The sequence below is a fragment of the Eleutherodactylus coqui genome, chromosome 2 (genome assembly GCF_035609145.1).
Source record: "Eleutherodactylus coqui strain aEleCoq1 chromosome 2, aEleCoq1.hap1, whole genome shotgun sequence".
NCBI classification, from domain to species: Eukaryota; Metazoa; Chordata; class Amphibia; order Anura; family Eleutherodactylidae; genus Eleutherodactylus; species Eleutherodactylus coqui.
The window spans coordinates 274953336-274979850 of record NC_089838.1 but is presented as its reverse complement, the minus strand read 5'-3'; the positions used below and the strand labels follow the sequence as shown (position 1 = coordinate 274979850).

The 26515-nt window shown below is 44.6% G+C and overlaps 1 protein-coding gene across 1 annotated transcript in view; it reads left to right on the top strand.

Moving 5' to 3' along the window:
• The first annotated feature begins 1592 nt into the window (after positions 1-1592).
• LOC136612575 (hexokinase-2) overlaps positions 1593-26515 on the top strand; it is a 44719-nt gene continuing 19796 nt past the window's right edge. Inside the window, exons 1-5 of the mRNA XM_066593018.1 lie at positions 1593-1870; positions 11338-11500; positions 20628-20776; positions 23755-23874; positions 25805-25900. Of these exons, the coding sequence (XP_066449115.1) occupies positions 1739-1870; positions 11338-11500; positions 20628-20776; positions 23755-23874; positions 25805-25900 (660 nt within the window). The 5' untranslated portion in view covers positions 1593-1738. The remainder of the gene's footprint in view (positions 1871-11337; positions 11501-20627; positions 20777-23754; positions 23875-25804; positions 25901-26515) is intronic.

Genomic DNA, 26515 nt, shown 5'->3' with positions numbered 1-26515 from the left:
CACTGCAGTCAATGGAAGCCGTCTGACCCGCACCCCATCCACATTGTGGATAGGTCGCAGGTGCCGGCGTCATCGTCTAGCGGCGACACGTGAAAAAAAAAGATTTGGAAAAAAATCTCTTTTGCACATGTCGGATTGTGAGCGAATGGGTCCATCCACAATACAGATTTAAACATTTTCGTGGGAACGCTGGTTGCGGTTGGAGACAGATTCCGCTAAAGGCTCCCGCATGTGGAATCTGACCCATCTGTGTGAGACTGGCCTTACAGGAATAGGATGTACCTCTAGAGAAGAGGCGGTGTGTACCGAGTGTGTGGACCAAGACCTCGGCAAAGCCAGACAGGGATGTGTCTGGGAAACCGTCTGTGAGTAAGGGCTTCTGCGCTGAAATACCTGGACCTGAGGGGATACGTGGGACCATTAGTGAAACCTCCTCTCAGACTCTGGCAACGGGGTGAAATCTCTTCTCTGCATCATAGAGGTGTCTAGTGGTCAACAAGCTCTACACAAGCGGAAGAAGAAGCCACTACACACAAGGAACCTCCGAGAGCCTTTTTATAGGTCAAGGGGGGACCACTTTAGATACTCCTGTGACTCATATTACCTGAGATATATCTGCATCCGAATTTTGCACCAAATGACAACTTGTTCTAGGGTCTGATTCTTTTGACAATGAGTGTAGATGACGCAAGTACCTAATAAGTGTCGTCCACTGACATTATAAGCACTGATTGCATCACCTACATCCTGCATACATTCCTGGTGACATCGTAGTGACCAACCCACCGCCAAACCCCCAGCATGCTGACAATGACTCAATGCAAAGTGTGCTGGAAACTCTGTGGACTCCGGAACAAGAGAGCCGTCACCTCCCAAGTTACATCGTACTCTCCAGTACCAACTACTGAACATTTTACTAGCTGTCAGGCCGCTTTCACATCTGCATTAGAACCTCCTCCGCTCCAGCGCAGATGTGAGGCCGGCCTAACAGCCAGTAAAGAAGAACGAAAAACTTATGGCTTTTGAAAAATAGAGATGAAAATCCAAAAAAGTCATCTTTTAAGTACAAAACTGTCCTTAAAGGGTTAATGATGATAATTATATGTGTGGCACCACAATTTACGCTCGCAACTACGGATGTATTGGCCATTATACATACAAACATATATATATATATATATATATATATATATCTCCATATCTATGTTTCTATATCTATCTATATATAGATAAAATAGATAGATATATACATAAATGTAGATACAGTATATCTATATATAGATATATATAATGTATGATGACTGAGGACACTGGTGACCATTATATAACGCGGCTTCCCTTATATGACATGTAGGGGGCGGTGCCAATCACTGTCATCAGCATCTCGGCCCCACCAAGACGGACCACAGATAACCCCGCCCACATCCTCCATCCTATCCAATCCCAGTGTAGCGTCCCCACACACCCCATCCCCAGCCAATAGCCTTCCGAGCCGGCTCCTGCCGGTGTTAACCCCTACACTCCCGCTCCGGGATGCCGCGGGTGTTACTATACATTGATGCTGGAGGAGAAGCTGTCACATCCCGCTAGTATCATTACTCACTGCTGGCAGGAATCGCACGGCGCCGTACACACGTGACTCACGCGGACTGCAGGATGCGCGGGACGTGCCGTTGGCGGTGTAGGGGTTAAGGATGTGCGTGACGTCAGCGGGGGTGTGGCCGCGACACATCAGTGAATGAAGCACATTGTAGAGAAGGGAGAGCGAGGAAAAAGCCGGCAGCGCTGCGGAGAGGAGACTGCGGACATGATAGCCTCACACCTACTGGCCTACTTCTTCACCGAGCTCAACCATGACCAGGTGCAGAAGGTGAGGACCTCTCTTACTACATCGCGCTTCTTGGGTCCTTCAGGAAGTTTTTTAGGTGGCATTTTTTTGAGACTTGTAAAAAAAAAAAAAATAGAATTTTTTGGAAACATTTTTGGACTTTTTATAAAAAAAAATGCTGAAAGTGAACAACTACAAAAAAAAGTTTGTGGTTCGTTCCATAACTTTTTATATTGTCCCCCGCATCGGGGGCTAAAATGATGAAAGCGCCTTTTTGGGTCTTTTCGGGTACATTTACACAAGCAGTTTTCCGGCTCTTTTTCTATATATTGCGGGATGCACAGAAGTCGCACGAGAAAATAACCGATTGTTTGGGGCGATTCTGTTGAAGAATTGCCCATTCTTTGATATGGGAGCAGAAAAAACATCGCAGCGCTCAGATGTACAGGCGGATGTGATGCAATGCGTTTTTGCAAATCGCAAGTGCAGCGATGCATGTTTTTTTCCGCAGAATGCATCCCATTCACATAAAAACTGCGGATTTACATGCACAATGTTCTTCCGGATTTCTCAGACTGATCTAGCGCTGTGAACCCACCTGTAGGTTACATTCATACGGACGAGAAGCTCGGCCTCATACCGCGCTTGTCAACGTACGATTTTTCATAGCGACTGATTAAAAATCGCATCGCTACCGTGAGATTGCGATCTTCATGTTCGTGAAAGAATCGCAAGTGCTTCCCGTTGGCTTCAATGTGAAGCGTCGCACTCGCTTGCACATCGTACAGTATGCGAATGCCATGTGATGTCACTCAAGGTCCCATTAATCACAACGGGCGACACGTTCTGAGGGAACGTCCAAAGAGAGAGCGTGCTGCGGATTTGTTTCCTCGCAGATTTCATATCCGCGCATGAATATCACTCGGGTGAATAAGCCCCTGCATAGCGCAATTTATGGTATGAACGAGTTGTTTGCTTTGATGCTAGATCCGTTTAGTCACCGATGGCTCGTTTTGTCCATAATCAGTCAATTAGGAGGTTTGCGAATGAATGAATGATCGCCTTTTCCACATTGGCGAACGGCGATTTTTTAATTTTTTTTTTATGTCTGCATAAAGCGAATGAAAACAAACGAATTATCATTCATCATTTAATCATTGGCCGTGTTTACACTGAGCGATTCATTCATTTTCGCATGATTTAACGATATTTGAACCATAATTGTTCTGTAAAGGGCTCTTGGGCGCCGTTCACATCTGCGCTGGTGATTCCGTTTTTTTTTGACCTGCCATGAACAGGTTGGTTTCATGATGGGACCCAACAGCTCCCGTGGACTATAGGGGGTCATCCTGTCTAGCAGTTTACCGGACAGAAGTCCTACATGCAGGACTGTTTCTAGTCTAGTATTTCATTACCAGATCTGCGCCTGAAGACCCTAAACAAATGACGCCTGACAGACCGCGTGGACTAGAATGGAGTCCATCGGGATTGTGTCTGTGATTTAGCATAGAATCTATGATGGAGCCTCTGACACAAATGTGAACGGACCCCAAAAAAGGATTTGATGCCGAGGGTGGCCTGTGTGCGCGCGCGTGCGTGCGTGTGTGTGTGCGTGTGTGTGTGTGTGTGTGTGTGTGTGGGGGGGAGGTCATGTGATCTCTATGGGGACATTGGGACATGCACCCTATAAGGTGGGTACAGCTACCAGAGCGTATATAGGACGGTGGTACTCGTACATCATATTATATATTAGTGTGTTAGTACTATACTGATTCTGTGTGACCTCTAGAACAACTTCCCAGAACTTTTTGTGATGATGCCAAGGAGCGCCCCCTCCTACCTGGCATGGGGCCAGCTCCACGTGTGCGGGCATGGAGGGAGCTGTATGGCATCGTGTAAGTCATGTTGGACGTGGGCTGCTCGCAGGTTTCCAGCCTCCTCTATGTCCCACCACAATAAACTGTAGGGGTGAGGTGCCCAGGTGAGGGTGGCACGGCAGGGTGGCATAGAGCCTCTGCACTACTCGTCCCCGGTCACAGCCCTGCTACATTTTGTTTCCCCATCACTAAAGCGATTGTTACAAAGTGGAAAATAAAAGTTCCGACTTTAACAGGAAGTTTGAATAGTTAGGTGGAAACCGACGAGAAGCGTTAACCCTTTGCTTCCTTTTATACAAGAACAGATTTTACGCTACGACGTGTTCGCCAGTAAGATGCCATAGTGGGACAGAATTGTACTTGGAGTACGCTTGTTGGCCAACCACGAGTAAGGCGGGCTTCACACGGGCGTATTTTCGCACACCATACGCAGAGAATAAAACCCATTGAAATTGGGTTTGTTCAAATTTCCGTATTTTGCTCAAGCATTTAAAGAAATGGAGCGCGTTCTATTTTTCTGCGTATTTGCGCGCCAAAGGTCACCATAGAAGTCAATGGCGGTGCACAAATGCATGCGCAAGGTGCAAGGAGATATGTGGAAATACGTCAGAATTGCGCAGAAAAAAACCCATGTGGAACTCATTAAGACTAACTTGTTTGCCGTGTGCAAATTAACATGCCTTGGGGGCGCAAAAAGTGCAGTAAACTACGCCGATGTGCGCAAAAAAAGCATAGATCATTCCGCAAAAACGCTATGCTAATGTGCACACAAATATGCATACGCCCGTGTAAAGACAGCCTTATAATTGTATTATTAAAGGGGAACTCCTTGACTGGTCATGGTGCAGGTCCTCGGAGTCGGACCGTATCCTACTGAATCTTGTCCTCACTTTTGGCAAAATTCCTGGACTCGTTTGACATTTTTGGGTCTGGAAAAGCGGAAATTGGGCAAAATCAACACCTGCATAGATTAAAGGGGTTCTGTATTTTGGACAATCCCTTTTGCTGGATGGGTCCCTGACAATAAGCCAGTGTCCTACTGCTGGACCTGCGGCTGGAATTAGTGACTGGCAGCCAGTATTTGGTGGTCTTGCAGCGCCACTACAGGGGAAATGAAGCATTACATGGTGCCCTGTGCAATAAATGGGTTGTCCATCAGTTGGAGGATATGTTGGTTCCTCCTGTTTGACCGCCCGCCGCTCTAATTAACGAATGTCCAGAACAAAGGACCCTTCTGTGCTCCATCCGAACCCTTTAATAGGATATCATCTCGTCTCCATGTTGGCTGCTAATTGCTTGAATTAGGACGGGTTGATGGCTGGCAGACCAAGCAGTCCCGGCCAGTGGAATGGGGCATGGGAGGAGAAAGTACTAGAAGTTGTCTGCGATTCCATATGACATCATCAAGAATATCTTAGAAGGATGTCTGGCCACTACTTGGGTTGCCGTCAGCGGTTCTTCCTTCCCTCCCTTACCGCTCAGCCCGCCGTGTGATTGGATAAAAATGAGGTCACATTTGACAATGTAACACAAGGTTGGATCAGATCTACAGTCAATCACCTTACTGACCTCATCTTAACTGAGAAGTAACAGTTGAGCGCCCCCTGCAGGCATCTGTCATGTAAGGGCTCTTTTTTTTTTTTTTTTAAGTGCTATATTACTACTTTCTAACAATGTACGGTAGAGCGTTGGCATCCCTCCGTGTCCGCACGGTTATATGCATAATCTCCATAACGGGGGGGCATCCAGTATGTTGTAGAACAAGTTGAATCAAGTAGGCGTCAATGTAAGATGGCTAGGACTATGGATCACATATTTGCGCGGTGAAAGAGTGTTTTCTGCACAGATACTGCGCACATTTGCACACGCACCGCTCGTTGATTTAAATTAAATTGTAAAGCCAAATTAGGCGCTGGCGTTCGCAGGTATGCGCAGTGTTTTGGGCATACTTGAACATGCATATGCATGCACTTGTGCATCCCCATAGACTGCAATGGGGGCCTTCAGAGTGCAAATTCGCACAAAAATAGAACCTTTTTTTTTCTGTGTGCGCGCAAAAAAGAACAGTGGGAATGAACCAATTGAAAACAATGGGTTCTAATCTCTGATATTGTGTGAGATATTGCCCCGGGGCCTCATTCACACGAGCGTTTTTGCGCGACTATTCAGCTGCGATAAAACATTGGCTGACTTAGGCGAGTTTTCTCGTGTGAGTGAAAAAATCGCAGCGTCAAAACGTAAAATTGGCATTTTTGTTTGGTCGCCGTTTTTTCATGCTGCATCAAAAGATAGCTCCTGACGCGGTACAATCGCCTATGTAAATGCACCCTAACCTAATCACCTACAGAAGACATAACTAATACTCTCTGCTAGTCATGTGGTTGGGTCGATCCTCGCTGCGAACTAATGAGTCACCCTACAGAGAGGACGTTACTGAGGGCTACGTGTAATATGTGCAGTAGGAAAGTCCTGAGCAATCTCAGTTATCCATCATAGTAAATGGCGCAGCCAAGCGATAAAACCGCCATAGCGTGCCGCTTGTAATACATTACTATAGACCCCAGAACACTATATATTCTGTCGTAGTAGTGTATGAAGTTTTGTTTGTTCCTCCTATCTGACACACCTCCCTTATTCCGGGAAGCCCTGAAGTTCTTAAATTCTCGCCCCCCCTCCTCTTCTTGCTCACACACGTCGGACTGGAACCAGACACCCTCGCTGGGGGGAAGCTGACTCATTTCTTCATACATTGCTAACGCCACGCTGCCCAAGACATGATGAAAGCCGAGCATGTGATGGTGCAAGCAGTGGAGGCAACGCTCCAACATAATCTATTGACAGAGCCGACCGGTTTCTGGAAGGTGCGGCGGGCGACTTGTACAATTAATTGTCTAGTATGTTGCTACAAAGGAGTCTCATCTGCGTGTCGTAATAAAGGACTCGTGATTGTCACCACACAAAGACCTAGGTTTTAGCGAGAGACGGACGTCCTCTTCCTTCTCCGTCAGAGACTTGTGGAAAGTTGAGATGTCCCTTCAGCCTTTACTGTACGAGTGGTTTATGCCCCTTGTACACGGCCGAGAATCTCACGAGTGGATGAGTTGGTAACGTTATCACCAGCCTCTCCGCGCTCGAATGGCGACTGCACATTGCTCGTTGACTAATCGTTCACATTCCTATGTGAAATACCGAGCAATCGGCGTATAAACTGCCCGAGAAGTCAACAAGCCGGGGTTGGTTTTTATGCCAGGTGTAACTTAGAACCGCGCAGTTCTTGTTGGTCGTTCATTCGTTGACTGCATTTAGACTGAGCGATTTCCGTTCCGTTTCTCGGATTTGAATGATTTTCTGAACGATAATCGTTCATGTAAATGTGTCATAAGACTCCTGGCGGCTCCAGTACGTGCCATACCGTAGTATACGTCCCCTATATGCCACCGTTGTAAAGAGTGGATCCTGTATAGTATATTTTTGTTTTCTTGCTATCCCGGACTCTACGAGGTGCGTTCAGGTTCTAAGGTCTTCTCATCTTCTCAAAAAAAAACTACTTACCCCGGAATGCTGAAATATTGTCATTTCTCCACATAATCGCCCTCTTGACGCACACCTTTTTCACAACGTAGACCTAATGATTGCATGGCCGGTGCTAGTGCTTCTTTAGGGGTCCGTTTTGCCCACTGGGGAATCAGATGAGATGGCACGAGTGGAAATCGTGCAACTACAGAGAGTGTTCTTCATCCACGTCTCATTCATTGTGACAGAATGACGGTACCGTTCATTACATCATCATGCGTCAAGATGGCCTGACATGTGATCATCCATCAACATTTGGACCCACCTAGAGGAAACTTTCCACATCTTCAGATATTCATGCAGAATGGTGTGCACTGATTAGATTGAAATGATGACTTTGCAGACAATCTCTTCCACAGTCAACCGGTGGTCCTCCACTCGCATTCATGTTGTTGGACTGGCTGGTCCGTGGCTGAGGCTCTTTTAGTTTGCCACCATGAACGCACATATTTCACATCCATGACACCTTCACCTTCATGTCTCCCTCAACTGATGATGAATGTCGATGGGTGTCATTCCAAGAGAAGAAAACTGATGACTACACGCTGTTCTTGAACGTGGACATCGCTATTTTAAGTACTGAAAACGCTTCTATCTCCATCCGCTGTCACTGTGGGGCTGTGCACCGGACGGTGCTGCCAACTGTCTCACTCTTCATCAAAATGTTTCTATCTGCTCCTATTCCTGAGAAAACAGTTGGGAGTTTAGACTTTCCTTTACAGTGAAACAATAAACAGATATACTGCTGAATGCTATTGGCGCGCTCCTTTGGCATTCTTTGGGTCCTTAAAGATGTACCCTATAAACATCTGTTTCCTGGTCCATACGCATCGTGTACACTGCAAAGCCTGTGTAGATATAGCTCTGGGCTCTGTTGGGGTGGTTTCACACCGGCACTCAGGGTTCCACTTTCCTGCCCCGTTCGGAGAGCAGAAAAGGGGAATCTCTGCAGCCAAGTGTCTCAGTCTCAGGGTGGATCCGAAAAGTGCAGAACGTACCCCATTGACTATAGAGGGTTCCGTTCAATTTCTGCTCACCTGCCTGGCTTTTCTCCTGGTATTTTGTGCCGGATCTGCGACTAAACCTCCGATTGGAAGTTCCAACACAGATGTGAAACCGGCACATAGACCATGTGACAACATGATGTCACAGGTCAAAAAAGAGGCGGCTGCACTCGCCCAAGCACTGTGGCCTCTTCAAACTGACGACTGGCCGGTGTGTCAATAGTGGGACCCCACTGATCTGATATTTATGACTAGAGATGAGCGAGTATACTCGCTAAGGCACATTACTCGAGCGAGTAGTGCCTTAGCCGAGTATCTCCCCGCTCGTCTCTAAAGATTCGGGGGCCGGTGGGGGGCGGGGAGGAACGGAGGGGAGATCTCTCTCTCCCTCTCTCTTCCCTGCTCCCCGCTGAAACTCACCTGTCACCCGCGCCGCCCCCGATAGTTGTTTTAATTTTTTGTCATTTTGCTCGATCGATCGATCGTTGGTCCTTCGGGGAGCGTTTACACTGATTGATTTCAGAGCAAAAATCCTGCCCGCCAAACAATCCCCCCCCCCCCCCACCTCCGGGTCTGCGAATAACTTTACAATCCCTTTTTACACGAAACGACGGGCAAACGACAAATGATGATTTTTTTCTATGCATAAAATGAACATCAAACTAATTATTGCTCACCCTTCAATTGTTGGCCGTGTTTGCAATTAGGCAATTATTTATCATTTAGTCTGCACGATCCAATGATTAATTGAACTATAATCGTTCCATGTAAAAAGGTCCTGGTATTTTATTCTTGCTCTGGAGATGATGCCGTATTATCAGACGTTCTTGATTATCAGATGCTGTTATATGAAGAGCAGGTGTGCTTTTACAAATTCCTGTAGTTAAAGGGGTTCCCAAGGTTACAAAAAAGTCATTTTTTTTGTTTTCTTTTCAAAAACAGTGCCACTCTTGTCCACAGGCTGCACTTGGTTTTGCAGCTTAGCCCTACAAAAAGAGCTTAGCTGTCATATCCTATGCAGCCCAAAAACAGGACTGGCCCTTTAAGGAGCTAGTCTGAGCACTCCAGGAGCCAGTAAGAGCTTTCATAGGCATCAATAGAAAACAACCCCAAAACATTGTGAATTTGGGGGCTATATAGGCATTTCTATAGCCCTGGGAGTATGGATATGTCATAGAGTTCTGATGGGGTTGGATTAAACGTCTGTAGGCGGTCTTAAATTGATAAGTGTTACTGAGGCGACAGTGGTCCAAGAAACTCAATCCTGTGACTTTTCAGCAAGTGTGATATTTTTTGAGAAAATGCATCGCATCACTTTTCATGCGATTTTATTTTTTTTTCTACAAGTGGAAAAAAAAATTGCATGTCTTTCCTATAGCTAAAATAGAAAAATGCATAACACTCGCATTGCATAACCTGTGAGTGCAAATATATATATATATTTTTTAAAGATCCTGTAGAAAAGAATGGGCGATTATGAGGAATCGCCCCAAAATAGGGCATGCAGCAATCTTCCTATCTCAGACCGTCGCTCATGTTCATAAACGGCAATCAGTGGGTTCTTTTTACGTGCGTTTTTTTTCCACCCCAAATGGAACGTTCGCGTGAAAATCGCCCGTGTGAATCCAGCCTGACTTCTATGATAAGTGAGACATCTTGCAGTCCACTTGGATGGAGATCTGGTCCTTCTATTCCCTATGAAGAAGTGATGATGGCTCCTCACACAAGCTCATCTCTTGGTATAATCATTAGTCGGTCGGACGTATCACTTCTTGAGGCCGTAGAACAGTAGAGTCTCCAACAGGCCATAGTCTAGTACAGACACGGTGATCTCAGGATCTTACAAGGCACCTAGACTTGCTGAGGAACCTTTTTATTAGTCTTGAGTTTGTCTTGTGCTTAGGTTACATCTTCATTAGTTGAGGATTAAGCAGATCCATGAGTTTGGGCTCTTCAACATCCTGGAGAAGCCGGAAATTGTGATTTGGTATTGTAGGGAGTATTCTGGCAGTACATCATGTAATTACCGGGATAATTACCGAGTTCTTAACTCCTTCTTCTTCATCTGTAAAGCCAAGGACATCTTGGACTTCTTTTTGTTTCAACTTGCCAATTATCAGTTACTTTTCATAGGGGATATATTACCGTGTTTCCCCGAAGATAAGACCCTGTCTTATACATTTTTGCCCCAATAAGGCACTAGGTCTTATTTTGGGGATGTCTTATTATACTTACCTAGCAGGCTCGGTCCACGTCCCTCCTCCTGCTCTCCGTTGTGGAGGCGGGATTTATAAATTGGCTGAGGCGTGACATGGATTGGCCAATTCATAAATCTCACCTCCACAATGCGATGGCTGTGATTGTTTGAGCTGCGTTTGAGAACCAATCAATGCAGCGCTGGATGAACCAATCACAGCCATCGCATTGTTTCTTTGAGCGCTGCATTGACTGGCTGAGCAGCGCTCGAGAACCAATCAGAGCTAATCAGTGCAGTGGGAGGGACGTGAACTGAACCTGCTAGATAATGTATTGCTTTTTTATGTAATGTAACTAGGGCTTATTTTCAGGGTAGGGCTTATATTTCAAGCATCCCCAAAATCCCGAAAAAATCAGAGTATGGCTTATTTTGGGGGGCAGTCTTATTTTCAGGGAAACGGTTGTAGAAGTCAGAGGTGTAACTTGGAAGTTGCTGGGCCCCAATGCAAAACCTGTAATAAGGTCCCCACCTATAATGCTTTATTCACATTACTGGGCCCTCTATATGGAAAAGAGAGGCCTTATGGGCCCACTAAGGCTCCTGGGCCTGGTTGTAACCGCATTCCCTATAGTTATGCCCATGAAGTAATGGCACCCAGGCTTCTATTCCTAGAGTGACTCTACGCCTACTTTTACCATCCAGGCAGCCCCTTGTGCCAGTCGTGATGGGCCCAGCTAAGGATGACACAATTTTTTGTGATCTTTTTGTCCAATTTTTTTGTCCTATGTAATCTAGAAAAAAAGGAATAAGCAATAGGAACTCGCCAATGTTGGTCACTGCTGTTGTTTTTCTTTACAGGTGGACAAGTACCTCTATCACATGCGCCTCTCTGATGAGACTCTCTTGGAGGTATCAAATAGATTTAACAAGGAGATGGAAAGAGGACTCGGGGCAGAGACCAACCCCACTGCCTGTGTGAAGATGCTACCCACGTTTGTACGGTCTACACCGGATGGGACAGGTAGGGACAACATTGTGAAACTGATTCTACAGTACTGTGCAAAAGTTGTAGGCAGGTGTGGAAAACATACTGCAAGTAAGAATGCTTTAAAAAATAGAAGCACCAGCTTCTCTGACTGCCTGAAGCACACGACCTTAGTAGAATTAATATCATGCATCATTCGTATAAGACAATACACCGCGTTTCCCCGAAAATAAGACAGTGTCTTATATTAATTTTTGTTCAAAAAGGTTTAACTTTTTACATGTATAGCTGCCTGGACACTATTTAAATTGACTTTTTTAAATTAACTGTTAGCAGGGCTTAATTTTGGAGTAGGGCTTATATTTCAAGCATCCTCAAAAAGCCTGAAAAATCATTTTGCATCCTCAAAAATTCTGGAAAATCATGCTATGTCTTATTTTCCGGGTATGTCTTATTTTCAGGGAAACGGGGTGTCTGCTTTGATTAACCAGTGTTGTCCACATGAGCTGTGCCGGCCAGTCAGAGCAACATGTAATGTCTTGTACACTGTGTATTAGTATGCATCGATAGTCAGAGAACCGCTCTCGTTTGCGCTTTCACAAACCCGCCCCATTAAAAAATCCTCTTTAGCAACATTCTGCGGCCATGTGGGTCATCTCAAAGAATGGACTTCCATGTGATATATGGTAAAAAAGGTCCTAAAGAGCGAGAGCCACTCTGCAGGCAACTCCTTTCCTGTGTCATCTCTGGTATCCATGTGCAGAAGTCATAATAGATAGACTCAATGAAGCAAATATTATATATCAAGGTGAACTCATTAAATAACTTGGAGACTTACTAAGAGACGAGCAGCAGGCGTGCCACAGCCTGGCATTTTGGCAGCTGTCTAAATTATGCGAGCACAAGAATGTCTTTGGGCAGTGAAACGCTCCCTTCTAAAAACATGTCTTTGTGCTGAAACACTGCAAGGACTGTAGTAAGCAAAACCCAACCACGCCGGCATAGCGCGTGGCTGCCACGTTGATAACATATCCTGCTATCACTGCACTATTACTTTATTGCCCTTGTAAAGGACAGTGGAGCGTTTGTTAACGCCACCCAAGTCTGCCAGTCCTGCCTGGCAATATTGTTATCAGATGTGGACTGAAGGCTGTAAGAAGAGGGGGAGCGATACATTTCCATCACTCCCTCTAGTTGTGCAAACAACAGAATGGATACATGTATCACAGTAGTGGCGCCATTGGTCTCCTATTTATACTGGCTGACTAAGTAGATTATGTAGCGAAGCCTTACTTGGTATGTTACATATTTTTATGTCCTTTCACTCAGCTTGTTCCTGTGAATATTTCACTTAAGCACCATTGCCCAGATTATGTGCCATTCCAGGCAATTCTCCATTCTCGGTAGTAAACTCAAAAATGCAGTAAACCTGGCATGCGAGGGGAAATGTGGACCCATGTAGGGGTTGTCAAGTTTCCGTTGATGGTGTGAACCTTTGAAGGACTGTGCAACAACTTGGCAAACTGTATCTCCTGCACATGATGGGAAGAATGGCGTGGCACAGTACCTTCCTGTCTTGGCATGGATTACTTTTGGTAACATTGTATATTACACAATCGGGCTTACAGGTTCCTTCCCCACCCGGGAAATAAGCCCCTAAGAGTCATCATAGAATGGTAGAGTTGGAAGGGACCTCAAGGGTCATCGGGTCCTTGGAGTCATTGGGGTCTTAACTTAGTTGTCGGAGCAAAAGCAAGGGGCTCTGCTCTGTGAAGACCTAGGTCCTGTAGGTGCGAGGTGGGCAGAAACTTCTTATGTTTGGCTCAGGCTATGGCGGCCAGAAACTGACGCCAGTTCCACATATTCCTTTGCCAGGAAACTGTGCTTATTAAATGAAAGCATAATATTTCAAGTCGTTTGGTCTCTTTGGTAGCTTCAAGAGCTGGGTATATGTTGGGTTGGAATACTAGCGGTACAGGAGGCAGGGATAATTTAGCAAAAACTAGTTGTGTTCCACAGTACAACTCTGTAAGGCAGCACGAGCGTCACAAAACTCACAACCTTTCAGGAGCACCAAGGCCGGACGTGCCCCCCCAAAAAACCCGCAACCAACTGCACCATTCAACATGGTGCCTTCACATTTCTGTCGCCAGCATCCCTCTTCTTCTTAAAGGTATAGCTCACACAAGCTATATATATATATACACACAACTGTATAGACTGGTTAGAACTCATTACAAACAGGGGTACATCCTGTTCCAGGGAGCTCTCCTTTATGTAAGCCCCTAGTCCTCATATTTACCATTAGGACACATAACTTGTATGGAGGTCCTACTGAGTTTTGCATTCCAGAAGATGACTTGGAGATGATACTATTGTGTAACTGGCATCTAATTGCTACGTACGGGTATTGTATCGTGAGAGCAGCCATGTAGTCTCTCTACAGCTGTGCAAATAAAGGAATCCATGAGGTTCTTGGCTTCTATTGTGTTGACACAGGTTGGGCTCCCATTGTTCAAACATTTCAGGCTGCTGTAATGCAGTAGAGCCTGAAGAAAGAGGCGACAACCTACCATGACCTTGATTACATCCGTGTAAAGCCTATGCTTGCTATGTGGCTGGGTGTAGACTATAGCATGTGATACATATAATGTGACTTTGTAGAGTTAAGGCCCATTTACACGGAACAATTGTCACGCAAAATTCGTTCAAAGGAAGGAAAATGCGCGATAATCGTTATATTGAAATGCAAAGCCATCATTTATTATTTGTTTTCGTTTTTCGCTCAATTTCAACCAGTATAAAAATCATCGCCGATTCGCTGACTTCTCGCTATGCCTAAACAGTTCACATAGAATGTGAAGCACTGAGCGAGAATTTAGCGAGAAGTGAGTGATTTGCAGCGGTGATCTGCCTGTCTAACTTTTCTACACAAATGCGAACAACTAGTGACGCCATCCGCTCCTGCAGATCGTTTAGCGACAGCCGTCCCATGTAAATGGGGCATTAGGCTTCTCTTACATGGAGCAATAAATCGTTTGCGCAAACGAATGCTGAAGTTCGCTTGGGCAAGTAAATCATTTGCAGTTTGTTCGAACTTACGTTCATGTATCGCTCAGTCCTTCACATTCACTCTACCAGTGAATGTGAACAACTAAACAACTTGTGAATGAACGAATTATTATTTTTATGCCTGCATAATATGAATGACGAAAAAAAGGTAACCAATAAGACAAAACGATTATCGTTCAAATTCGGATGATTCAACAATTATTTTTTTTTAGCATGATCGTTCTTTGCAGAAGGGCCCTCACTCTACATTGTCGGCTACTGCTGAGCGCTATTATGTTTCTTGGCAATATCTGCTTAGAGGAAAATCTTCTATTGACTCCCACAGGGACACCAGATGTATATATGGAGCTCATTAAGATGTTATCTTTCACCTGCTAATGAGTCGCTGAGCCTTATGTGTGAACACCTAGGGCTGGTAAATAGTGGCTGTAGCCCCCGGGGCAACCAATCAGGTCTTGCCTGTGACTCGGATGGTTGAACAGAATATTAGAAGATGTTACAAGAGCAAGTTATTCAGGAGCAACCCGGATATTTTGGGATACTAGGTGAAACCTAATTAGGAGCGACAAATAATTATTAGTATTTTTGAAGAGCTGATCCCTGGGTAGTGCACTTTGTCATTAGGATGATGATCCGGTTTGTCTAATATTAAAGAGAATGTATTACTTGTATGTTTTTATTAATTAAAATCAAAGGGTGAAACCAATTCCATTTTATTCTCTGATTAAAATGAGAGAGTGTTGTGGACTTGTACTGTGGCCTCCATAGAGATCATTGTGCAGGGAAGGGGAGGAGGTGAGCTGGGATATCACCTTTTAAGAATGATGGATCCTGTATTATTGTAGGTATCACCTTTCAGTGTAATCCTGCCTAGAATGAGTTTTACTGAGCAGGAAGTGTCAGACTATTATTAGGCTTAGCGGTTGGTGTGAAAACTGCAGGATGGACTTTTTTAAATACAAAAATATAGATTGTGAAACTAAAATAAAAAACACCAACATCTTTAAAAATATATGCTTAAAGGAGTTTCCAAGACATTATTACTGATGACATCCTGCCTCCAGTAGGCTGGGCTCACATGGCCGTATGCAGAATCCACTTGTGAGGGCCCGCAGCGGATCCCAGCTGTGGGCCCGACCGTCACCCTGTGTACGCCCGCATAATGTACTGCGTATGACCGTGTACTCGCACAGACGGTCATGCACAGTACACCATTTTTTTTCCTTTAGTTTATATCTCTCTTGCCGTCACTTAGCGATGACGCGGACACCCACAGCCCGCACACAATGTAATTGCTCATCGGCTACGGGTATATCTGCAACCATAGAGCACAATGGGCTGTATGTCACTGATATGCGCAGTAAAATAGAACCCGCTGTGTTCTGTTTTCCATCAGCAGATTATGCAATTCTGATACGCTAATGTGAGCAGAATTGTGTAATGCAATGCATTTGATTGATCCGCCTGTTACCGCAAAATCCGCAACTCCTATCTGGTCGCGTGAGACCGTCCTTATGCCTCTCATTTCTGCAGAAGTCCATATTATGTCTTTTTTTTTTGTAAGGCATCAATTACTTTTTTTGTCCCTTTTTGACAAGAAGGCAGCTACAGATGAGTGAGCACGCTCGATAAAGGCAAAACCTCGAGCGAGCATCGCTCTTCTCGAGTAACTGCATACTCGTCCGAGCAAATGCGGGGAGCGGCGGGGGGAGAGGGGAGTGAGAGAGATCTCTCCCACCCGCTCACCCCCGCCGCACAGCCGCATTTGCTCGGACGAGTATGCAGTTACTTGAGTTTCTGCCTTTACCGAGCGTGCTCGCTCATCCCTAAAGGCAGCCCTAGTCAGTCAGGATAGCTCATCAATAGTAAATTCCTAGAAAACTCCTTTAAAATATAACTGGATTTACACAATAGGTTACTCTCTGATGACGCATTCCCTTTAAGAATCTAACAATTTGTGTGTTACTTAAGGCCCCCCTAGACAGATCCTGCGGTTGAGTAAAAACACCTGCTATGAGAAGAAGGCCTACGGGCCGGATTGTGCAAGCAAGGTTTCTATCCCTGTAATACAGGAGCCAATGGTGACGTATACTTGATTGGCAAGTAATTCTAGTTGCATCTACCAAGCAGTGATATCAACTTTACCCGCTACTAAATAGAATGGTTTCAGAAGAGGATTCATATTAGTGACTTCCAGGACTCCAAACTTTTTGGGAATTTTTTATTAAGGTCTTTTAAAGTTCTTATTTCGGCTCGTCACTATAGAAAAAAACAACTTTGTCCTCCGGGGTGACCCAACTGATATCTTAAGTTATCTATAACTTTGTTCCTCTTTGACATGTGCTAAGAATTTGTTAGCAAGTTATATCCAAGATGTGTTCTGCAATGTTATATAATGGAAGGTCATGTGCTGAGTATAAAGAACTCCAGTGCATGCCAGAAAGAACCGCAGCTGAAATTTGAGAATATTTCTAGAAAACAGCTGTTTCCCATCATTTTGTCGTGGGCGGAGATCAGCACCTCAGGGAGAAACCGTATATATTACACACATACATAAAAAAATGAAGAATAAAACCTATATCTGTAAAACCTATTTATTATTGTGTATGTATATGTGTGCGCGCGTGTGTGTGTATATATGTATATATATAGTGTGTGTGTATATATGTGTATATATATAGTGTGTGTGTATATATGTATATATATAGTGTGTGTGTATATATGTGTATATATATAGTGTGTGTGGCTGTGTTTAAAAAAAACACATATATTAAGTTTTTTTTAGACTTATTTATTTTTTTGCCGATGCCAAAGCTTTGAAATGGATCTTTCCGGTGCCATCAACAATGTGGTTTCCACACAGCAACCTGGCCTTAGGGGGGTTAAATCCGCTCGCACTCTTTGGTTTGCATGGTGGTCTCATTGTATGAGCACAATGGTTGTGAGCAGTGTAATCCTTCCCATTGCCGCCAGCACAGCAGAATCATTGCCTGCAATAGAGTGCTGAGGAAGGGTCATTCCAGGTCTCTGACACTCATCCTAGGCAGTAGCAAGCAAATGCATCAGACTCATACTATGAGAGACGTTGCTCTACTTTTATACCAGCAGGTTGGCACGCAGGCCGCTCGTTTCATTACAGTTGGGGATTGATTAGTAAATTTCCATGGGGGCTTCAGTATAGAACACGTTCTACACGTCTCTGGACTGGGATGATTGGACAAAGTTGAGACGTTCTATACAAAGTAGGGAGGGGGCGGGCTGGCCTTCTATTATAGGGTGCATTAGGGTGTCTTCACATATAGAGTCATTGCTGAAATTTCTGTTACTGCAAAAGCCACTGCATACATGATGACTGGGTGGTCTCTGCCGCTTGTGATTGGATTTCTGCTGACACCATTCAGAGGAACAAGATGAATCTGTTTTGTGTGAATATACCTGAAGACTGTGACCATATGAATGGGTTAAGTAGTCATGCAATTGGGCGCTGAACCTCGGCAGCTTGGCAGTCTTGGGCTCTATTGACCCTCCTCATTAAGTGACAAAGCAACAATTAAAAAAAAATAAATAAACAGACCACCTTGAGACTTGAGGCCCATTTACACGCACCGATTATTGCTCAAAATTCGTTTAAACGATGTGTCTTGAGTGATAACTGTTGCATGTAAATGCTACCATCATTTGCTTTTCTGCCGAACAATGATTTTTAATTCAACTTAAAAAACATCATTCAGCCGGCCAACTGATAGCAGGGATCGCACACTGTGTTTTCCACAGTGATAGCATTGTATTCAGCTGTAGTCCCGCGGCAGAACAAATGGGCTGTATCCAGATAACAGACCACCTGCTGTTATCTGCATACAGCGAAGGGAGGCTCATTTACATGCAAATGAAACTAATAAGCTGCTAATGGGCATTATTGCCCATTAGTACTTTATGCAAAATGATCGCTCAAACTGTAATTCAAGCTATCTTTTAAACAAATTTTGAGTGATCATCTTTGCGTGTAAATGCGGCTTAAGTCTTGGAGGTAAATATTGCAATGGAACAAATAGGAATCCACCGGGTGTTCAGGTGATAACCCTACTTAGTGTTCAGTGAACTGAACTTTGCTAAAAGTTCAGTTCAGCATGAACTTGAACTGAGTATTTGGCAAAGTTCTACCTTAAACCGGGCCGTACTGGGTCAGTTCGCTCAACAATTGTTACCGTGCGGCAGCTGTGGGTCCTCCCGGAAGGGAGGGGGGGACAAGCTGGGTCCTGCGGTCGGGGCGCGTCCTCCCAGCTGGTTGTCCAGCTGCCGGGGGCGCGGGTGGCTGATCGGCATGGTGCTGCTGGTGCGCGGTTGCGGGTCCGGGAGGCGCCGTGCGTGCGCGCACCTGTAGTCAGCCCGCCGTGGATTAGCACCTTTTAAATTGGTGCTGTGGGAGTGCCTCCCTCTCTCCGCCCCTGGGCGGAGGCTTGTGTTTTTAAGGCTGGCAGTGGCCTGCATTCACTGCCAGTTATTTGGTTTCCTTCAGGGTGCTAGCATCCTGCCTCTGTTGGTCTCCAGCGTTGTCAGCTTGTTCTCTCATATCTGCCAGGTTCTCCCATCTGCCTTGGTCTGCTTGTATTTTTCTGTTGGTTGTATCATCTGCCCATTCTGTCGGTATTCTACCTTGTTACATCTTGGTTTGCCAGTCCCCCCTCTCGGTCCCTAGTGAGCGTAGGGACCGCCGCCCAGTTGCCCGCCTGGGGTTAGCCAGAAGTGGAGGCAAGTAGGCAAGGACAGGGGGTTGCGGGTAAGTTCTAGGGCAACCTGGCCTGGCGTACCAGTGGGTAGGATACCGTAACAACACTAGTCCTAAACACTGGTGTATAACATTGACTAAGAGCCATAATAGCCCTGTATAATGCTGTCAGTGTTATGCACCAGTTTTAGGGGTTTTCTGTGAACTTCTAGTTTGGTTCGAACTAATTTGGACTGAACTGAACTTTTTGCAGAAGTTCAGCAATCTGGTCAAACCAAACTTTTCAAAAGTTCACTAATTCCTATATGAAAGGGCGGTCGCCATTACACCAGGGATCCATAAAACTCTTTGTAGGTAATTATTGGTCAGTCTCCTGCCCAATTGGGATATCCATCCGGACCAGAAGGGCGATAGCTCAACCCATATGACTTATCCAGTATTCCGAAAAAGACAAACAGCCGGCTCTCAGGAGATCACCATCAGCAAATACAAAAAGTGGATATACTGCCAGGACTCAGCAGGGTACAGTGCAAACAATGTTGGAGGAGATATTGTACCTCTGAAATGCGTTGCATTGTACCCCTTTGTCTTCTACTTATAAGCCCACTTGTTGCATTTACTGGTGGTGGTTGAAGATCACGGAGTGTAGAACCACTACTGAACGTTTGGGAATCTGAAGGGTTGACCTAGAAGGGGGGAGTCTTGGTGTGTCTCTAACCCCCTACCCCTCCCAAAGTAAGTTCCTTTTGAGGTGTTGTTACATTTTATGACTATATGGTCCCAGATTCTTCAGCACTGACTTTTTCTATATTTTTTGCAACATTGTCTCCCCAATTAAGTGACCTTGCCATCCCTATCACTAATCCCAGCCTGGGGCTCAGAGACTTAGAAGTCCCTTTCTGAGGTTTTGCTTCAGTAGTTGTCGTGTAACACCACATCTTGTAGGACACCAAATAACCAGTTTTATAGCTATTTTTCATGATATCTTAGCAGGATCTCGGCCAAAAACCAGTTATCAAGGTCACAACGGGTCATTTATAAAGTAACTTCTAACGTATCTGAGATGGTAGAATATATTTCCACAGTCCCTCCCCCCCCCAATGACCTGATGTCCGCTCCATGGACCCGATTCTTACTGTTCTTGCATCCTCATACTAATTCCTTAGGACTTGTATGATTAATTCCTCAAATATCCTCCGGATAAGCCAAGAATTGTATACCATTCTTTACCCTTTAGTCACTTTCCTACAGCAAGCGTGACCTCACTTTCATTATCTGTTATAGACCATGTCAATACAGTGACTACTAAGAAACTTCCTTTGGTAACACACAAATGTGTTTTTGTTTTTTCATCCTTTTGTGTAGAAAATGGAGATTTTCTGGCTCTGGACTTGGGAGGAACCAATTTTCGAGTTCTCAGGGTGAAACTTTATGATAATGGGATGAAGAAGGTGGAAATGGAAAACCAGATTTATGCCATCCCGGAAGACCTGATGAGGGGCAGCGGAGCGCAGGTAAGAGTGTAGACTGGACAGACTGAAGAAGAACCTTGCAGAAAAGTTAGAAAACGTCACTGCCCATCGCGGAGGCCCCCATACATATAAGGGAGAAGTCTACCAGTGCAGTCAGGATCAGGCAGCTATTGCATGCATAGGAGGATCTCCCAACTTACCCTCCGACATATTGATGTTGGGGGGGGGGGGAGGGGGAAGGATTGAGCTCTTTGAATTTCAACACCCAATTCTTTATTTCACCTGGAACCTAGCTGCCTCCAGAAATGTCGCTTCCATCAGCCCATGGAAAACGCATGAATCATCAGCCGAACCGAGCATTGATGTGTTTGGGAGGCAGGACAAGTTGGAGGTTAATGGGCACCTTTAGTCTCTTATATACAAAGGGAGGGAGACTTTTTTTTTTCATGGACCCCTATTTAATGGCATTTTCAAGCATGTGAAAGTATGTGACCTCGCATATAAGTTGTATATATTTACACTCTCCTTATATAGTCTTCGTATCACATGACAAGTTTGGCTCGGTCGTCTAGAAGTCACGCAGAATGCAGCCAGTTTTAGAATTTGCTCCCCTCAGCATTCCCGCTTGCTCCTGGGCGCTGCACGCGGCTTCTCTTTACACACAAGTGTAATTTTTCTGCCAGCCAGAGATTTCAGGAATAAAAACACAACCGCACGACTACAATAACTTGCGCCATCCCGGCTCCACTCTGCCCGCCTCCTGCCATCTTTAATGTTGTCAGTCACTCTGACGGGTTTTGTCAGCGGCTTTGCAAAGAAAACAGTGAATTAAAAAAAAAGAGTTGCCTGGCTTGATATGACTGAGCAAGCTTATCAATATTACTGTCCTGCCCGACCGGACTGAGAACCCCGTACAGTCAGGGGGCATTTTAGTAGGTACAACTGTATGTCCGCCCATTGGATGCCAGTTATCTCATCAGCCAGTCGTACGACCAGCAATGTGGCACTTCATTGAATTTATGCCATTAAGTTTTTTTGGATGCTCTTAGAGAGTTATGCTTAATTCTAAATAGGGGTGCTGTATTAAAAGTAGCCCCAAACTAAACATATATGTTTGTTCTTAATGGAGACCCGTACCGTACATTACTCAGGTCATAAATACTATAGAATATACTTTTAGAAGGAATATACTTTTCCTTTTTGACTATGGTAAATGCATTTATTTACATGGACAATCCCTTGAATTGGGAAATTCTAACTATTTGCAAGATATATGCTTGCTGTCAGTGAATGGACAAAGTCTGGTTTATGTTTGGAGCCTTAAAACCTGTCCTAAGTACTACTAAGGTTCATTAAAACAGAGCGATCTGATACGCTGTAATGAGCCATGGACCTGTGTGACAAGTACATGTGTTTAAACTCTGATGTAAATAAAGTAGTTTTAGTCACTGACAGCAAGCAGTGATTTGTGAATGGACAGGAATTAAAAGTATAAAAAGTTAACAACGTTTTCAATATACAGTCCTAAGCATTATTTACTTAAGACTATATAAGTCCTGTGTAGTCTGATCCTGCTTCCTTTCCATCTGTTTTCTACATCAACCTGGCGTACATTAGTATGTATAATGCTGCGAAGTTGGAAGCTAATGGAAGACGGTCTATATGAGACCGAATGGTGGGCTGGTGAAGACAGGCCTGTTTGGATGGACTGTACCCCCACCTATGAGTTTCTTATTCTTTACTACAGATAGAATGAAGCGTGTCGAGAGGATCAGACCACACAGGGTTTGTTTGTAGTCTGTTACCAAGGAGATGGAAAGGTCTGCACTGGAGCTGTAGGCACTAAACTCTCTTACCTTGATTAAGAATTTCCTTTTTGCAAAGTTGCCTCATTTTTCATTTCGAATCAATTGGTACAATGCATATATTGGTTGTGAAGGATGACATAGCCTTTAAAGGGTAACTAAACTTTTTAGAAACTTTTGACGTGTTACAGTGATATGTCAGAAGTTTTTCTAAGTGGCGACTGGGTGCTGAGACCAATTGCTAAAATAAATGGGTGGAAGCAATCATCCGAGCCTTGTACCCATTAGGCTGTTTCCATCGCTGCTCAGAGCATTATATGGGTTCCATGGAAAGCCTATGGAGTTTGTACGTCGCTCACAGTGACAGCCGAACAGGTACGGCACTCAGCTGTGTGCTTCTGTCCCTTTGTTTTAGCGATGAGTAGGTGTTTCGGTACCCGGCCTCCACTTATCAAATCTTCTCACATGTCACTATGACACTTTTAAAAGTTTTTAAAAAGTTTAGCAATGTTTTAAATGGTTCCGAAGATTCACAAATCAAACATTTAAGGGTAAATCACATGGGGTGGAAGCAAGCAAATCGTCCTGGGCCTTTCACTTCCTCCCTGAGGGTAGTGCCATAGGTTTAGTACTAACATGCAACGTTACATTAGGAGGCTTCTTGAACTTTTCTGTGAGAGTGACCAGCCCTAAATCCCTATATGGCAACTTGGTGTATTTGGAAAGTCATATGTATAACTAGGCGAATACACCATTAAGGACTCTTGTGAAGCAAGGTGAAAGTAAAAGATGGCCGTATTAATATCACTCAGCTTTTCAGAAATCTGTGTAAGAAATGACCAGTCAGAATTTTACCGGAAACTACGATTCTCGGCCCTATATCAAACAATGATTGTCTGAGTGTAGAAGGATAATACTTAGCATTGTGCTGCCTTCTCATCCTGAACCTGGAGTGGATAATAAAGGAGGGCCATATAACTAACGGCTTAATGTATATCCTCTTTCTTCTGGATCCAGTCCTAATGAGAGCAGTGCAGGGTAATGGGGCTTCCCACCACAATGGCGTCATTCTGCGCATGGTTGCTGCAGCCGGCAGTGGTTTGTTCTAGCTGTGGGCATAAATAGATGTTTAGCAAGGATCTTGTGTAGAAACTATACATTATGGGAGGTCATGGAAGTTTCTGCTACTTTATTACATCATCTTCTTTCTTGCAGCTCTTTGACCACATTGCTGAATGTCTGGCCAACTTCATGGACAAGCTGCACATCAAAGACAAAACGTTGCCCTTAGGCTTCACTTTCTCCTTCCCCTGCCAGCAGAATGAACTGGATGAGGTGAGTGGAGGACAATCCAGTAGGATGGACAACTCTACATCGGAGGGTCATTCAGTCGCATCTCCTAACATGTCAATTTTAGTAAATACATTCACTATGAAGTAACAATGCTAGCGCACGCTTTTTCTGCACCATGCTATCCTCTGTTGCTCCTCTTGGAAATATATGAATAAAATTGACCCTACTGCTCTGTCTTATCAGTAGCCGTGTTAATATAATATGATCCAGGAAACCCAAGATAAACAATAGCGCAGTCACTGGAGGTATATGAGTCAATGCACTGGAGCCGTCGCCCCATAGATTAGACATCTCTCCCAATTAAATATACCGCTTATTCTTACAGGGGCCTGTGGTATTGTTTGTTCTGGGTTTCCTGGATCACAACTCGGATGCCAGAGCTATTATATTAATGGGGCAACATAATAGCTGTCATTAGCGGTTTAATAAAGTGGATTTTCTACTTTGCATATTTCTTTTTGTGTTGAATGTAGTCCTACTCATGACCAATGCTGCGAGGAAAAAAAATTGCTGCATGTTCTATTTTTTCTCATTCCTCGGAGCGCATCACCCATTGATTTCAATGGGACCTTAAATACATTGCATGCTGTGCGATGGGCATGCAAGGTTTCCCGTTGAAAGCAATGGGAAACACTTGCGATCCTCTATCGTGTGTGAAACTCGTGCAAAAGGATCAGAAATTCACAGAAGTGATGCCAGGCGTCTTTGCCTGAAAATCGCCTTGTATCTGCCAGAAAAATGTAGTTTCTCGCCCGGATATCGTGTGCGCCAGTTAGCCTTAGAAGGATCCCACAAGGGAGGTCCTGCTGCTATGCGCAATTGATGACCTGTAAGCTGTAGGGAAGCTGAGAGCCATAGAGGAAATTAAACATTCTGTGCCACCATTGAAGTCAATGGGAAGTCCGTGCAATGCACTGGCCGGCTGGGTTTTTGTAGCAACAGTCTGCTCTGGCTGATTTATTAGGGGCCTCCTTTATTAACACTTTCCAATCCACTGTCTGACGTCTTTATGATTTAAGGCTGTACAGCTCCGATGTTGGGAGACGTCCGTCGGGGTTCTCTTACTGTATATTGCCAGCCTCTGTGCTGTCGGAGCCTATCCAACGTGTCACCTCATGCAGTACTGGCTTTAGCCAGAAGATAGCGCCATTGTATAACGGCAGAAAAAGAGCAAGCCCCCTAGGAAAACCTGGATACAAGTTGGATTGAAAAGGGTTAATAAGATATTTGAACATGTTTTTTCCCCTAACTAGATACCTCATGGATTTATAGTTCCATGAAAATGTTCCGTCTCTGAAATCTCTGTCCCCCGAGGATCATATCATCACTTTACTTAACGTCACTCAGGCAGGAACATGTTTTTGTGTAATGGCATGTTCTATGAAGGGCATGGAAGGGCGGGTTATATAATATGCTGGCAGCCTGCAGTAACCCGCAGTATCGCTGTAATCAGCTTGCAAAAGGCTGATGACAGATAAAACGAACAACGATCTCCGCTTTGCTGCTGGACTGTTCCTATTACTTGGCGCGCTTGTCCTGAGATCCATCCCAAGTTTCCAGAAGTCCTGTCCTATTACTAGAAGACCCCCATTATATAACATACGGACGCAGCAAACTTTAAATTGACATCCTGTGCCAATAAACTAAATGGTACATCATTCTTCAAATGTCAATTTTAACTTGCTAAATTGGTTTACATGGGTCCTTCGATAAGCATAGCCTGATTCGACCTCCATACAAATATAATAGAGCCTGAGCCGTACATTGCCCTTCAACAAGGATAGCTTGGGCACCAAATAATTGGGCTTCTTGCAGTCACTAGGGTTCTTGTTATTCCATGCCACCGTTTTCACCTGTTCTTCCGCCATCATATGCTATAGTATGTACTCACAATCACAATGCCTGTCCACAGAGTATCTTGGTGAGCTGGACTAAAGGATTCAAGGCCTCTGGCGTGGAAGGAAAAGATGTGGTTGCTCTACTAAGAAAAGCAATCAAGAACCGTGGGGTAAGTTGGAGCTTCTTTGTTCCCAGCCTCTTTTAATGACTGGACTTTTGGCCCAGCTGCCCTTCACCTTCTCTGCTGCCCATCCAATGCCAGCCATGCCAGACTAGATAACCATGTTGGCTGTTTCTATGAGGTTGTCAGGCAATCCGTGTTCTATAGACTAAATTGGCGCCATCAGAGAGGCAAGGAGAGTTAACAATATTTAAAAGCTTTCCTATGATAGTAAGTGGCGGCACATTGCTGGGGTGTGCTGCTACTTGCTGATTGGTGTGGGGCAACTACTGAGACCCCGGACAATCCTCAAAATAAAGGAGCAGCGGTTAAAAATTTTCAGTTTTCACACTGACCGCTAAGCCGAAAGCCTAATAATTTGATACTTCCTGTTCTGTTGAGATCTTTTCGGCAGTCCTCTCATTATCATCATAGGCAGGATTATCCCTATAGACAGGTAACCCCTGTATATAGATAGCATTGGATCAACCATTCACCTTTTAGGAGATGATCACAGCTCCCCTCCTCCCCTCCCTGTACAATGATCTATGTACAGGTTTCAGAACATGCCTAAAACAGTCTCGCAGAGAAATCAATGGGTCACTTCCCGTCCATTGCGGGAGA